General features: G+C 35.9%; 1 protein-coding gene across 4 annotated transcripts in view; it reads right to left on the bottom strand.

The window, feature by feature from the left end:
• Nucleotides 1–1,526: 1,526 nt before the first annotated feature.
• The window catches only part of CEPT1 (choline/ethanolamine phosphotransferase 1), a 36,551-nt gene continuing 23,225 nt past the window's right edge, over nt 1,527–14,852 (bottom strand). For 3 of the 4 annotated variants that reach the window (XM_032628195.1, XM_032628185.1, XM_032628175.1), the window contains exons 5-9: nt 10,833–10,917; nt 4,249–4,380; nt 3,622–3,780; nt 3,015–3,140; nt 1,527–2,419 (exon numbers count right to left, since the gene is read on the bottom strand). In XM_032628195.1, the coding sequence (XP_032484086.1) occupies nt 2,300–2,419; nt 3,015–3,140; nt 3,622–3,780; nt 4,249–4,380; nt 10,833–10,917 (622 nt within the window). In that variant the 3' untranslated portion in view covers nt 1,527–2,299. The remainder of the gene's footprint in view (nt 2,420–3,014; nt 3,141–3,621; nt 3,781–4,248; nt 4,381–10,832; nt 10,918–14,852) is intronic. The other variant, XM_032628204.1, reaches the window with a different exon arrangement.

The raw sequence follows: 14,852 nt of genomic DNA, 5'->3' as shown, positions 1-14,852 counted from the left end.
ACAGTGGTTACTAAGCCTAGTTGTAACTCAAAAGGTTTAACAAGGACTGGAATCCTGGGGAGCTTATGAAAATATGAGGCCCCATCTCAAACCTACCAAATATCTCTAGCAATAGGACCTGGGAACCTGTATTTTTTAAAATTCTTCAGATGATTTTGATACCTAACCAGGTATCAAAATCATATATAATATGATCACAAGAAGAATTAGGACCAGCTGAGGTTTACTATAATCATACCCTTGATATGATGCGGATGGTTATCTAGAGCTGAAGGAAGAGCACACCAAATACCTGAACGTCTTCCAGATTTCCTTTACGCTGAAAAAGATTCTAGAATCTCAAGTTGGTAGCTTCAGCCCACTAAAACCTAGTGTGGTGTAGGAGAGAACAATGGATTAGGATTCAGAAGATCTGGATTCTAGTCCCCGTTTGGAAAAGGAGTAACTGTTGTGACACTGGTATGCCATTGAGCTTCTCCAGACCTCAATTTCCACTGTAGGGAATTAACATTTGCTCTATCTAATATAGTAAGACAATGAGGTAACTTTAGTTAATTATCCCTCCTTCTTTTTCCTTTGTCCTAGCTTGCAACATTTGATCCACCCTAGCATTTTCCTGTATGTACTTCTCTACCCCAGATGCTGGAGAAGTTGCTAGCAAGCAAAGGCAGTGAGAAACTTCCCCTTCCTGCTACATTCCAGCAAAGAAATGAAAGGTTTCACAGTCATTGCTAATCAAGATTACATGGAATTGATGAAATCATTAAAAGTGCAAGGAAGAGTTCTGGTTGCCAGGCAAGGCAGCACAGCTATTGTGTATCCATGATTATGGAAACAGGGTATAAATAAAAATCAATAGTAAGATACCTCATTTTAGTCAATAGCTTAAACCTTTTCTGCTTGTCTCCCTCTTCATTCAAGAAACTAAACTATATACAATGGAAACAGATCTGGTTTATAGTTGCTGAGGACACCTGGTTTTCAATTCAAACTGTTGTACAGATACTGAGTAGCCAGAAAAGGAGAGTGCAAATTTTCAATAATTGCCTAGAGAGGCCCAAGCCTCTCTAATTAAAAATCTGGGGGAAGGGTTTGAGATTCCTAGACCAGGTGACTATTAAACCCCTCTGGACTTTTAAGATTATGATTCTGTTTTCTCAAAGGGAAAAAAAGATTTATAATATCAAGGGTGACAACCACAACCAAAAAAATCTACCAAGAGGGAAAATGAACATAGCACTCCTGTGTTTTGTTTTGTTTTTCTTTGCGGTACGCGGGCCTCTCGCTGTTGTGGCCTCTCCTGTTGCAGAGCACAGGCTCCGGATGCGCAGGCTCAGCGGCCACGGCTCACGGGCCTAGCCGTTCCGCGGCATGTGGGATCTTCCCAGACTGGGGCACGAACCCGTGTCCCCTGCATCGGCAGGCGGACACTCAACCACTGCACCACCAGGGAGGCCCAGCACTCCTGTGTTTTAAGTTAAACAGTTTTATACAAAATAGAAAGGTCACAGGACACATAATGATGATGCAGCTGACTGAATTTCCTCATTTATTAAAGAATAGAAATAAATTTTGCTTAAAAATTTTAAAAACGACATTAAAACTTAGTTTATCTTTCCACTGAATAAAACTGAGAAGAAGACTGGCTTTCAGATCATATATTTATTTAAAAAAATAAAATGGATCGACAAAGTTACCACATTATTATGCATGCTAACAGGATTTCCCAAGCCCATGAGATACCATTTCTTGAGCAATAAAAAAAATGACTTCCTCAATAATGTAAAGATAGGAAACCTTTCAATCCAAATTCAAGATCTTTATCACTAGGTTCCACCTCACAAAATATATCTGTGCCACAAGCTGAGCTCCTCAGTAAAGAAAGCTTGAGAAGATACTAAACAAGGACGTCACTAAAAGATGATGATTTGTTAAAATTATAAAGCAACCATCTTTTGGCCTGCAAATATTCTACATTAGAAATCTCCACCACTGCGGATCTGCTCCCCATGACAATTTTACTATGAATCCAGGATAATTACAAACACATAGCATTTTTTTCTTGCATGCTTTCTTGGGCCAACCCTGTTTGACAACATGTACAATTTACGGGATGGAACTTGAAACTCCCATTCTCACACAGGGATAGTTAAGGAGTGTTACCAATAACAAAGAATAAAAGTTATATATAACGTTGGTTACTATAAATTATATTTGCTCTTAACCACCCCGTTCTCCTTAATATGTTCAGATTCTTTCCGGCAGAAAACATGAGTTTCCTATAACATCAATTACATCATTAATGATGATTAGAATGAGCTGTAGAGACCTTGATTCTGAAGACATGTATGTGCAGGTGAGATGCAATCTGATTGCAAACACTGACACAGTAGCGAATCAAATCAAAGAAAGAGAAGACCTAAAAAAAAAAAGAGAGATACTATTAGATTCTCAGGAATCTGCTTAGGCCATCCCTAAGATTCCTGAAAGCCAAGAGGAGAGGCTTCTTTCTTCTCTTATTTTGAAATTCACCTTCAATTCCATAAAATTTAATAACTCAATTTCCTCAAAGATTTTTCCTTTACACCAAGGAGCAACAAACTTAGTGAATATTTTAGGCTTTGTGGACCATACTCTCTTTGTCACAACTGCTCAACTCTGCCACTGTAGCATGAAAGCAGCCACAGACAATACATAAATGAATGGCCATGACTGTGTTCCAATAAAACTATTTACAAAAACTGGCCATTGGCCCACAAGCTGTAGTCTGCCAACTCCTGCTTTACAGTTAGAAATATGGAATTTATGAGCCAGGATGTAGGCAGGACTAATAAGAATAATACAAAAAATGACTCAAAGATGAAGCCATGAGGAACTCCCAAGAAGTCCCATAAATGTGGTTTTCTAGTATTCTAGATCATTACAATTATACGATCCATCTCTCAGGACTGGCCCACTGAAACAGAAAACAAGTAACCTTCAAATCATGAAATAGAACACAGTACAAAACTTACCAGGGCTATCCAAAGTACAATATATTCATCAATAAAGCTGTTAAAATATTGGTCCAGAAACAAAAGTGCTGGACCTATGAATGCTGTGTCATGCAAATGCATTTCACTTTTAGTCATGTGTGCCACCTATGAATAAAGAGAATCGGTGATGTAGGCAGGCATTTCCACATTAAAGCAATTGTGAACTACACAGTAAATCAGTATTGTGATCAAATATCAAGTTTCAAGAATTCTTTAGCAATACCTGTTGAATTTTCAAAACTAAAACAACAACAAAAAGTGGGTGTGAAAGCTATACACCGAAGGTATATACCACGCCAACTAAGTCCCCCTAAATACGCTTTTCACAAGGAGCCTTGAGTGTACAGAATGAGAATGAAGAATGTGGATAGAAAGAAGAGTCGTAGAGGTTTAAGGAGCTTCTGGTAATCTCAAATTGTAGCTTCATGTAAGAGTAAAAATGGCTCCCATATTGACATCAAGAGATTTTGATTAGAGGACAGCAAACTCTAGAACTGCTTAGGAAATTATGAAATGAAAACTATGGCCATAAAACCAAAATAAGATGAAAGTTAAAAAGAAAACAGACAAAAACTCTGGTGCTTACCACAAGCTTATTGGTGATTTTGGCAGATACAAAACCAAATGTCAATATATAAAGACAGGGATGCTTTTCAAAAAGCTGAACTGCTGATTTCTTGTAGATCATTGCAGCTAACGTGATTACTGATCCAATATGGAGAAAAGGAGAAAGGACACTTGTTCCCTGTACAGAGTAAAGAGAAGTGAGGAGTTAGTGGTATTCTATACCAATTTGCTTGATGGAAGACAGATCAACTTGAACTTCTAAGAACCTCACGGTGTCTGAGAGTCAGCAGTTTTTATAACTGAATACCAGAACAGCTAAGGAAAAGCAGCAGCATGGATTAGTTAGGCACAAACTGAGGATTTTACTTAAGAGGGCAGACATTTTACAAAGCAGATCGCACTTAAAAAAAACTATATATATATGTGTATAAAAGTGTGTGCATGCACAAAAAATATGCAAATAAAAGCATATAAATGTATACATGTGTAAATAAAACTGAGATGTTTCAGGGTTTTTTTTAAGACTAAGTGGAAACTCTCAATTAACAATGATTTTAATTAATTCAAATAACAATTCAAATGAAAAACAAAGTGACTACAAAACTAAGTCCTAGCACAATCACTGGAAATCTTAAGAAATACTTACTGCTATCGTTGATCCATTTTTTCCAACACCACCTGTGAAGATTACACGGAAGTAATTTGTACAGGAAAATATGGTGCCTGCTACAGTACAAAGCGCAGGAAAAATTTTCATTTGAATATTCAGCACTGGAATCTTTAATGGGTAGAGAGAGAAAACAATTAATATATATATATAAATCAAAATAAGAAAACAAAGCAAACATTTGATTCATATTCTGATATATTCTCCATTCCTTCTAGTCTAGTAAATACTTAAATTGATGGAAGTTTCCCTAACCTTTCCATTATAAACAATATAAAGTCTCAAGAAATGAGAGACTACATAAAAATTAATCTGACTTCTGATACCAACTTAAAAAAAATAACTCATCCAACTTTATTAGCTCGTGTCATAGCTAAATAAGGTTCACCTAATGCATCCCAGAAATCTGGCAATAATGAACCAGGCTATCTTCTGGCCTTTTAATAAAAGAAGTGTACTTTTCCTTTATCTTTGTGCATTTTTTGAACTCTACTGCTAAATCTGTAATTTGTTACTAATTGTTATGAGAGAAAGCATGGAGCATAAAGGACTAGAAATATTTGCAACTAGATTTAAAAAATCTGCAAACTAGAGAATTCCCAATTCCAAACTGTTAGAATACAGGCAGCTAGTAAAAGTAGAAAGCAACTAAGAAGGCATTCATATTCAAGGAGCTTCTGTAATCTCAAATTGTAGCTTCACATAAGAGTAAAAACAGCTCCCATGTTGATGTCAAGAGATTCTGACTGGAGCAGAGCAAACTCAGGGACAGGACGAAAAATATGTGAAGCACACCCAAGCAGGTACAGCTCTATAATCGTGAATCCGAAACTTTAACATATAAGTTTACTTTTCAGAAGAAGTAAATAATAAATTTTTACACTATACTGAAAATATGAATTGATTTACCTAAAGGGAGGCTGAGTGCTTTGAGATCATGTATCTAACCTTGTGAACACAATATGCCTCACTTAAAATTAAATACACTTGTATAATACTAAATTCTAAAAATCATTTAAGATTTTCTTTCTTTCTGCACATCTCTTTTTAGCTTTTCTGAAGTCTCCAATTTTGTCCAATATGGACTGAAAAGAAAGGAATAGTAAAATGATATATTCTATTAAGTGAAACAAATGACCCTAGGAATAAGATTCCAAAAGCCCACAGTAGTTTAACAGGCAATGAGTTCTTACAATGAAGACATTTTAATCAGGGCTGTCTACACTTTTTAGGGATGCCATCTGCTTACACTTTTAAAATCAAATAAGAATGTGACACTTCCTATTTTTTGTATGTATAAAACCCCGGTAAAATTGAAAGATATAAAATTTAATGTTTAGCTACTCTATTTCTTTAAAACTCTCAAGAACTTAGTTTATTTACACAACTCTATGACCTCTTGCAAAACTGCAGTCTAAAAAAACAGGGAAATCAACTATTCAAATTTCAAGTTGTACTGTGGCAGTGTTTAATTTTCTAAAATGAAAATAGGTCAACTTAAAAATTAAGCCCAGAACTTCACGGAGCATCTTAAATTGTCTCCTTCCTTCTCTAACTGATCTCCAAACCCTACAGTCCAAATTCAGGGCTTGTTTTCAATAAAGGAGAAAATCAACACCATGGTTGCTTTGAACTCCAAGAGATTTTTTTGCTCCAGTTCAGAAAACTAAGGATATTACAATCTAAGTCTGATGCACCTGGCTGAAATTCAATATTCTGTCTAGTTTCCTTTTCCCTCCAAAGACAAAGGACCTGTCTGGCAAAGGAGGAAATACTACACTCACTTAGATTTCAAAAGAAGTGAAGCATTAATCCATTACAGGGGCATGCCTGTATTAAGGCCAGGGCACTAAACAAGTGCCAACTCTAGTGTAGCAGTAATCTGTGCCACAATTGAACTGCATTGCATCACAACTGTGTTTAAAATTTGGTGAAAATGCTTTAGGATCATGGAAATTTTTGCTCTCTGAAAGAACAAAGGATAAACAGCAACATTACAAAAGCCAGGCAAATTAGTAAATGGCTTGGACCACAAACCAAGTAAGCAAGCTATAGACGTAGGGGCAAAGAATCATAAACATTCTTAGGGCCCTCTTCACTTCTGTCATATATGATAGCTACATACACCAAAACATAAGCTCCTGAATGTAGGTTTACGTTTGAATTGATTTTTAGAACCCTGGATATTGTAGGTGCTCAGTATAAACTTATCAAATAGATTAAGATGTTCTCCCTTTTTCTCTCTACGTAGAATGTCTTTTTTTGAAATACTACCGTATTTCAAAATACGTGACACACCTTGCCGTAATGTTAAGAAGAAAAAAGGAAGTTAGCTACAACAAAATGAGGCAACATGAAGGGAAAGCGGAAGTCAGAGCAACCCCAAGTCTCACCAGGTGATCACTTAAAAATCAGCACTGATCAATCACTTTTAAAAAGTATTAAAAGTATTGCCATTTTCACCTCACACTCAAGATCAAGGAGGGTGGACACATTGTCCTTTCCAACCTTTCTTTCTGTCCTCATCCTCCTGGAACATATCCAGGGTGATCTAAGTGCATCCACTCCATAGAAACAGCCAGAAAGCTGTACTAAAAACACTTTTATCTCAGGCCTACCCAGAATGTCAATGGTCTTTGAGACTGGGAAGAATAAGAACTCCCTTGGGTCATGGTGTCTGCTCTACAGCTAGGGTAAAATCCTCTGGATTCATGCCATAAAATTATGTAGCCAAATAATATCAGTTTAATGTAGTTCATTTTTCAGAGATTAAAAAAAAATCTTAAATTCTCAGGTGTACCAGATTAAATGGACACAGATTTTGGGTTAATCGTTTGGATTAATGCAGAGTATCAGTTACTAAGCTGTTAGACAAGTTTTCTTATGAGCATAATAAAATATTCTTACAGGCTTTGTAAATTTCAGCAGAAACAGAAAGTATCATTTTGAGATTAGATACTTCCTTCCAAAGAATGTGGGACTGCCTGTTTATAATGTCTGATTTAGTTAAGTATAAAGCCACTACTTAAGTCTTTTAGTTTAAGAATGAGATACAAATAAATTACATTATATAGCAAGTCTTCAGTTCTACCTAATGAATTCTGAAACTTCACCTGTAGTAACACCCACCATTTGCCTTAACTGGATTCCAGAAGGTGTCTCCTGGTTTATTACACATTTAATCTACTACTACTTTTTTTTTTTTTTTAATTTTTATCTTTGGCTGCATTGGGTCTTTGTTGCTGCACATGGTCTTTCTCTAGCTGTGGCGAGCGGGGGCTACTTTGTTGTGGTGTGTGGGCTTCTCATTGCGGTGGCTTCTCTTGTTGTGGAGCATAAGCTCTAGGCACGCTGGCTTCAGTAGTTGCAGCACACGGGCTCAGTAGTTGTGGCTTGCGGGCTCTAGAGCGCAAGCTCAGTAGTTACGGCGCACGGGCTTAGTTGCTCTGTGGCATGTGGGATCTTCCCGGACCAGGGATCAAACCTGTGTCCCCTGCATTGGCAGGTGGATTCTTAACCACTGCGCCATCAGGGAAGTCCTCAGCTACTACTTTTAAAAGAATCAAACGTCAGTGAAAGTAACTGTGAGGGGATTTTATGGGTCCCTTCCAAAGTGATGACATTCTTTTTTTAAAGAGTTATATATATGATAGAAGATAGTTCCAAGACATCCCAAAAGGATATATTCTTTTAGGGAAGCAATACACAAAAAAAGTCTTGTTTTTTGCAATGTGTAAACCATATACTAACTTTTGTGCATGAAAATAATTTCTTTCCGTAAAAAAGGGCGGGGGAACCAAAACACAAACCAGGCACACACAAAAAACCCAACCAACCAAAACCAACAAAAACTAACTACAACCTTTGGTAAAAAAACCATCTCTTTGGGCTTCCCTGGTGGCGCAGTGGTTAAGAGTCCGCCTGCCGATGCAGGGGACACGGGTTTGTGCCCCGGTCCGGGAAGATCCCGCATGCCGCGGAGCGGCTGGGCCTGTGAGCCATGGCCGCTGAGCCTGCGTGTCCGGAGCCTGTGCTCCACAATGGGAGAGGCCACAACAGTGAGAGGCCCGTGTACCGCAAAAAAAAAAACCTCTTTGAATTAAAAAAAAAGGCAAGAAATAGGTAATCAATAAGCAGTAGATAGAAATCACTTACCTTTGCAAAACAGCTGATTTTCTAAAATCAGCTTTAAGAAGACATTTGCACTGTTTTTGTTTGTTTTTACTATAAAGTTGCTTTCTTAAATATCAGTAAAAGTCTTTTAATGAGGATTTGGAAGGCAATTTCCATTTCATGGCCTCAACCTCAAAAGAGATAAAAATTTCACAGCTAGGCCCTAAATATCTTCTCTCCATTTTGGCACACAAATCAGAGCACTGCATGTAGTAGTCTTTCCTGAACTAACACAATGCAATTCAAAACAGCATATTCAGCAATGAGCCCATAGGGCCGAGGATAAAGAAAAAAAGAAATACAGTGGGTTTGAAGTCAATTATGGGAATCTGTACTGAAATCTGCTCAAAGAACCCAGAGTATTTCTCTAAGCCTCTGAATATCACCAGAGAAGTCCAGTCCTTTCCTTTTATTTTAATGATGGTAACAGTAGAACCAACGATGCTAATAATAAGACAGTGGCCCGTGAATCTCTTTCCCTACTGCAACCTCCATTTCAGTCTTGGATCTGAGAGTTCCTCAGATTACTTTTTAAAAACATATAATAAAAAAGAATGATTATCTTAATTGCCAATATAGGACAAAATATTTGATCCTTTTAAAAGAAAAAAATTACATCTGTTATGTTCATGTATAGATTGTGCATATAAATTCTAATAAAGAAAGGTGACAAGTTTACCTGAAGCAAATTTACTACCAGGCACCACCTAAAAATTATGGATATGTGTATAGCCTGCGTGAATACATAACTGCAGTGAAAACAATGCTTTCTGTACCTCCATACTGATACAGATAATTAGGGATATATACCTGATGCTGACTTGATTTTGGATGATTAAGCCAGAAATCCCATTTTTTTTGTTACTGATATGCTGAAACATTAAAGGTAATTTATATATATATGTATAATTTTGGAGGGGGAGAGATCTTGGTATAAAACACAAAGCCTATGAAAATAATAATCAATATAATGAAGAAATTAAAAAAAAATTAAGTGGGAGGTAGGCTTTAGGCTTTATTACCTAGTTTCAGGAAAAGAAAATCTTTTCTTTCCTTCTTCTACAGCCAAATTGTTTAAAACTATTAACTATTTAATAGTTTTATAGCTATTTATAACTGCTATTTAACCTACACAAGAGCAAAAGTAATAACATTCTAGTGAATTCCAAGATCTATAGATATAGATCTATATGTATACAGTGTGTATGTATCTGTAGACCTCAGATGCCACTAGAGACAGTATTGACTTTTGAGATTAATGTGTAAAAAAAGATGTGATTTTGAATGATATTATGTACATGAATGAACAGTTTCAGAATTTTCCTGGTTGACTATGGATTTTCTTTATTCCTTCATCTTCTCCCTCCTCACAACACTATCCTCCCAACAAAAGGCATTAAACAATTTCTGGTAATAGATACTTAGGGAAGCATGTTAATTACACTTCCTTAAGTATCTAATTTACTATCATAAAGTGAGTTAGGTAAGGGAAAAATCTTGCTCAGTAAATTTCCCTTATACTTTAAAATTAATCTGATTTTTATGAACTGTGTTTGTTTAGGAGTAGCAAACATGCCAACTGTAAAAGCAGCAACAACTTCTATTGAGGGCTCATTATTTGATAGGCACTGGTCTGACTGCTTTACACATACTCATTTAATACACAAAATAACCTTATAAGACAGGTACTATTATTGTCTTCATTTTACAGAGAAGAAAACTAAGCCACAAGAGTTGAATAACAGATCAAGTTCATACAGTAGGCAGTGGAGCCAGGACCAAACTCAGGCAGTCTGGTTCCTGAGACTGTGTTCTTGGCCCCCGTATTATATATATTATATTCGCTTTTTCAGAAGTTTGTGGAAAAGAACTTGTGTTTGTAGGGGTGACTGTATTTCAAGTCAAGTTGAAAATCAAGGTCCTGGCTTGTGAAAACAATCCTAAGGCACTGATTTCAATAAGCACTTATTCTGTTCTGGGGCCAGAGTTAATTTACTACCAAGATTTGTTACTCAGCTTTAAGCATATAATGGAGAAATCAGTAGACTCATGTAGCTCAGAAAGAGAATAAAATATTTGGTTTAATCTTGTCATTGGTTAACTTGATACACTACCTGCTGTTTCCTCAGCTGTAAAATAGGACGACAAATAATAATTCTGATAGCCTTCAAAAATAACCCTGAAATGGACCTACTGTACAACATAACCCCAAGTAGTAAAATTCACTATGCCCTAAAGAGAAGTTTGTGTCCTATCATTGCTGTGACTTTTTGTTTTCAGAAAGAATAAAATAATTTTACATATCATCCTTTAACTGGATTATACCATATTAGAAAAACACAAGCAAAAGACAACATGCATTATATGGGATACACAATGTGCAGAGTTACCATAGATTGCCAAAAAGGTGGTCCTCCAATCACTGCCAGCAAATGCATGATTATTATGAAGATTTGCACTTCAGTCACATCAATTCTGATTAGGTACAAAAAATCCAAAAAAGCAGAATTACTCAAAACAATTTCAAGTTAATTACTTGCAAGCTTAGCAGCATTCCTCTATCATGCACAATAGAAAAAAATCTCAAATATTGAGGAAAGGGGAGAAGGAGGTGTCAAAAATTTGTTATGAGCAAAATCAAATAAAATCCAGAGCGTTTTAATTTCATTTGATGAATTTCACAGAGCAATAAAAACCCCTCCTTTCTAAAGAAAATTTCTGACTCATTGAAGTTGGGCTGAAACTACAGCTTAACCTTTCTCACCAAAAAAAAAAAATAAAAAAAAAAGAAAAGAAAAGAAAAGAAAAAAAGTGTGTGTGTATTAAATTTTGAAGCTCAAGCAGAGGATTGCATTGTACTGCTATATAATATGAGATCTTGAAATAAGTGCTTTGTAGTATCAAATGGAAGAAATGGTGAGCTTTTACTAAAGTAACATAAATCTCTGATACCTTGGCAAAACTTACTGCCCTTTAGATATATTCATTTAATGCCTTCCATGATGTGGGTGTGAAAAAAAAAATTCACCCCATTCTCAATCAAATTCTTATGCTTATTAGGTCAACTACTCTAAGACATCTAGAAAGAAGATACTGAAAGCAGCCAAGAATTAGCTTTGAGCTTGCTGAAAACGATCTTACAGTCAAGAAGAGACAAACCTGGTACAAAAACAGGGCAGTAGAAATTAGAAGCCTGAAAGTCTGAAAAAAGAATATGGGCATATTCTGAAGACTGAGGAGCAAAGCAAAAACTGGTGTTCCTTTCCCTCTGTAAACTAGCACTTTTTATAATCTTGAGATTGTCATTCTCAGATTACTGGATCCAAATGCCTTTTAATTTTTTTACTGATTTACCCTACACATATGCTTGCACAAAATGTCTGTACAAGGTTATTACAGCATTATTAATAGTTGCAAAACTTTAAAAATATCTCTCAATGAGGGAGTAGTTATAGAAATTATGGTACTTCCATACAGTGAACTATTGGGTAGCTTTTAAAAAAAGAGTGGGGTAGCTCTCTAGTGGTGACATGGAAAAATATCAAAGTTATATTGGGTGAAGAAAAATGCTGCAGAATGTGTATATGAACTTTTTGCATAAAAAAGAAGAAAAATAATATTACATTTTAATTTTTGCCGATAATTACATAACAAATTTCTGGAAAGATACATTACAAACTAAGAACAGTGGGTACCTATTGGAGAGGACAGTGTGGGAACTGGACAGCTGGAGATGAGGATGAGAAGGAGACTATTCACTGCACACCTTTTTTATAATGTTAGTTTTTAAACAAAGTGAATAATTTATCTATTAAGAAGGTAAACTTAAAAAAAAAAGTCAGTCTAAGAAAACTGATAGCAACAACAGCAAGGGGGTTCAAATCCCAGAGCAGAATAGAGCCCCCATTTCTAAAATTGATACTTCAAGCAGACAATCTATCATGTTCATGTGAGCTTAAGACATGTAAGTTTTATGCTCATAATAAATAACCAGATTGAGACCAATCTCTCACAACTAAAAAAAATTATCTTTGATTGCTCAAGAATGTTTTTTAAATAGAAGCATATTAAGCTGCAAACATATAGTGATGTAGTTATCTTGATATACACATTTATTGAAAAAAAAATGGACTGAATTAGGCTCAAAAGAATCTGTAGAGCTGACCTGGTGAGTGATGTTGCCAATAAGGGGAATTACACTCAGTAGCAGACTCAGGAGACTAAGCAGGTGTCAAAGATGATCGACTCTGTCTTGGGTGGAGGAGGGTAGACATCTTACAACATTTTGCTGGATATGTGAAGTAGCCTTTTGGGAGGGGAAGGGCCAGAAGTATAGAATTACAAAATAAAAATGGAGGGAACCTCATGCAATTAATCTTTGTACCTTGGATGAATGTAAGTAAAAGAGATTAGGACACATGAAAGATCTTTACAAAGCCCAAATTGGGATTCCTGGGAAATTTTTATGGATTAGCCTGTTTGGAAATTTTGGAAGACAGAATTCTGTAAACCGTTCAGATATTATCACTGAATTTAGATCAACAATGCCTTAATGTTAGGAGGGAGAGTCAGGGAAAACTTACTTACCAGTTGGTAGTTAGTTAAGAACATTTTTTCCTGTGTGATTATCTGATTTAGCGGAATACTCTGTACTCCAGGATAAAGCCCTCCTGCTCTGAATCATGAGAATTGCCTATCACCACTTCTGGATGTGTGGCTCTAATCTTGACTGTCAATGAAAAAACGTGCAGTGCGAGGCCGTCCCAAAAGAGAGAAACTAAGCAAGCTAAGTGGGACAGGTGGCAGAAATGATTAACAGCGAACAAGAGTTAATGATTCTGTTTAGAAGAGAAGTGGTTACCTGACAGTCCATTTTTCCACCCTCCCACTAAGAAGTCTCTCAATATAGGTTGAATTTACTGTAACACATATTAGGAGGGGGCTCATTTTACGCTTTTTGGCTATGCAGGAAAGACATAATTATCTACAGAATATTATATAAGGCAGGAATTTGGCATTTCTGTAGTCACTTGTTATTTTCAAAATAACATGGGTGATAATATTTCCAAGTGTTGGAACTATTTCTCTAAAACAAAAACAAACAAAAAAATCAACCTCCACAACTATACCAAAAATAAGCCCTTCAAGGGACAAGGGCTATGTGGTAGAAAACCACCAGAGTGACTTTTTAAAAAAAGACATGGGAAAACAAATCTCTTAACTATAGCATTAGATTTTCACAGCCTAAAAGTTTCAGAGGGGGGAAATTAGACGATAATAAACATAATTTTCTATAACCATGAAAGTATTTAAATATCTTGACTGGTATTGCTTAAATAATTTCTTATTTCTACTTTATTTTAGTATAGATTTTGTCAAAGGATAAAAAGAACTTCCCCAACTGCTGTGGATAATCCATGAGTACTCTGGTCAGAACACACTTAAATTACTACAAGCCAGCAACAAACAACCAATTCTAATGGTTGTCACAGAAGAAAGATGGAGAAAAGCAAACCAGTTGTGGAGATTGAGCTCTCCCATTTTTCTGACAGGGAAGCTGTAAGTGTGGCAGTCCAGAGTGAAAATAACCTTCAACACTCATAACAAATCCCTTGGGCCCATCACTCCTTAAAACATCCTAATGGTCAATTAATTAAGAGGTAAAGATATCAAGGCGTCCTAAATAAATATGAGTAATTTTAACTTCAACTTGTTTAACTAAAAAGAAATAAAAGCTTTCTAGTTGCAGTGCGGATCCTAGGGAGGCTTCATCACCAGAGAAAGACAGCTTAAAAAGTTCCCTGATCAGGACAGCTATTACATGAGAAGTACAGCTTTTAAAAGTGATTAAGGGGTGCAACAACTCCAAACCATCTAAGTTAGCTAACTATAAAGAAAATTTCTATTTTGAATGTCTCATTTTTATTTCTTAGTGTTCAGAGAGATTCCTAACAAATGCATTTGGTTTGAATTCCAACAAGACTCAGCATTAACTGAGGAATGTGAAGGGATTTAACTGACATTCTGTGAGTGTTGATAAGCATGTAATCGTCATTTCCTAGCATTTTAAATATCAGAAATAAGACAATTTAATCTAGTTTTCATCTACATATGGCATATGCATTTCAAAGATATACTTGCATTTAATTTGGAAACATAATTTTTTAAATTAAACTATACATAATAAATATAATTTCGTTGTAACTGGGTTGGCTACCAGCTTGGTTTTAATAGAGAATACGCACTAGGGCTAGATTCGCAATGTCACAGAAATTCTGATTTGTACAATTTGACTTGTTAGCTACTATTTTAAAAGAAGCATTTTGCTTAGGAAGTCACTGAAGGGAGCTGGAGTCCTAGTAAAGGATTAGATTGCTGTTAACTACAGATTTGCAATTATTTGTAAATGG

The sequence above is a fragment of the Phocoena sinus genome, chromosome 1, assembly GCF_008692025.1.
Source record: "Phocoena sinus isolate mPhoSin1 chromosome 1, mPhoSin1.pri, whole genome shotgun sequence".
Taxonomy (NCBI): Eukaryota; Metazoa; Chordata; class Mammalia; order Artiodactyla; family Phocoenidae; genus Phocoena; species Phocoena sinus.
This window is presented reverse-complemented; position numbering and strand designations above follow the sequence as displayed.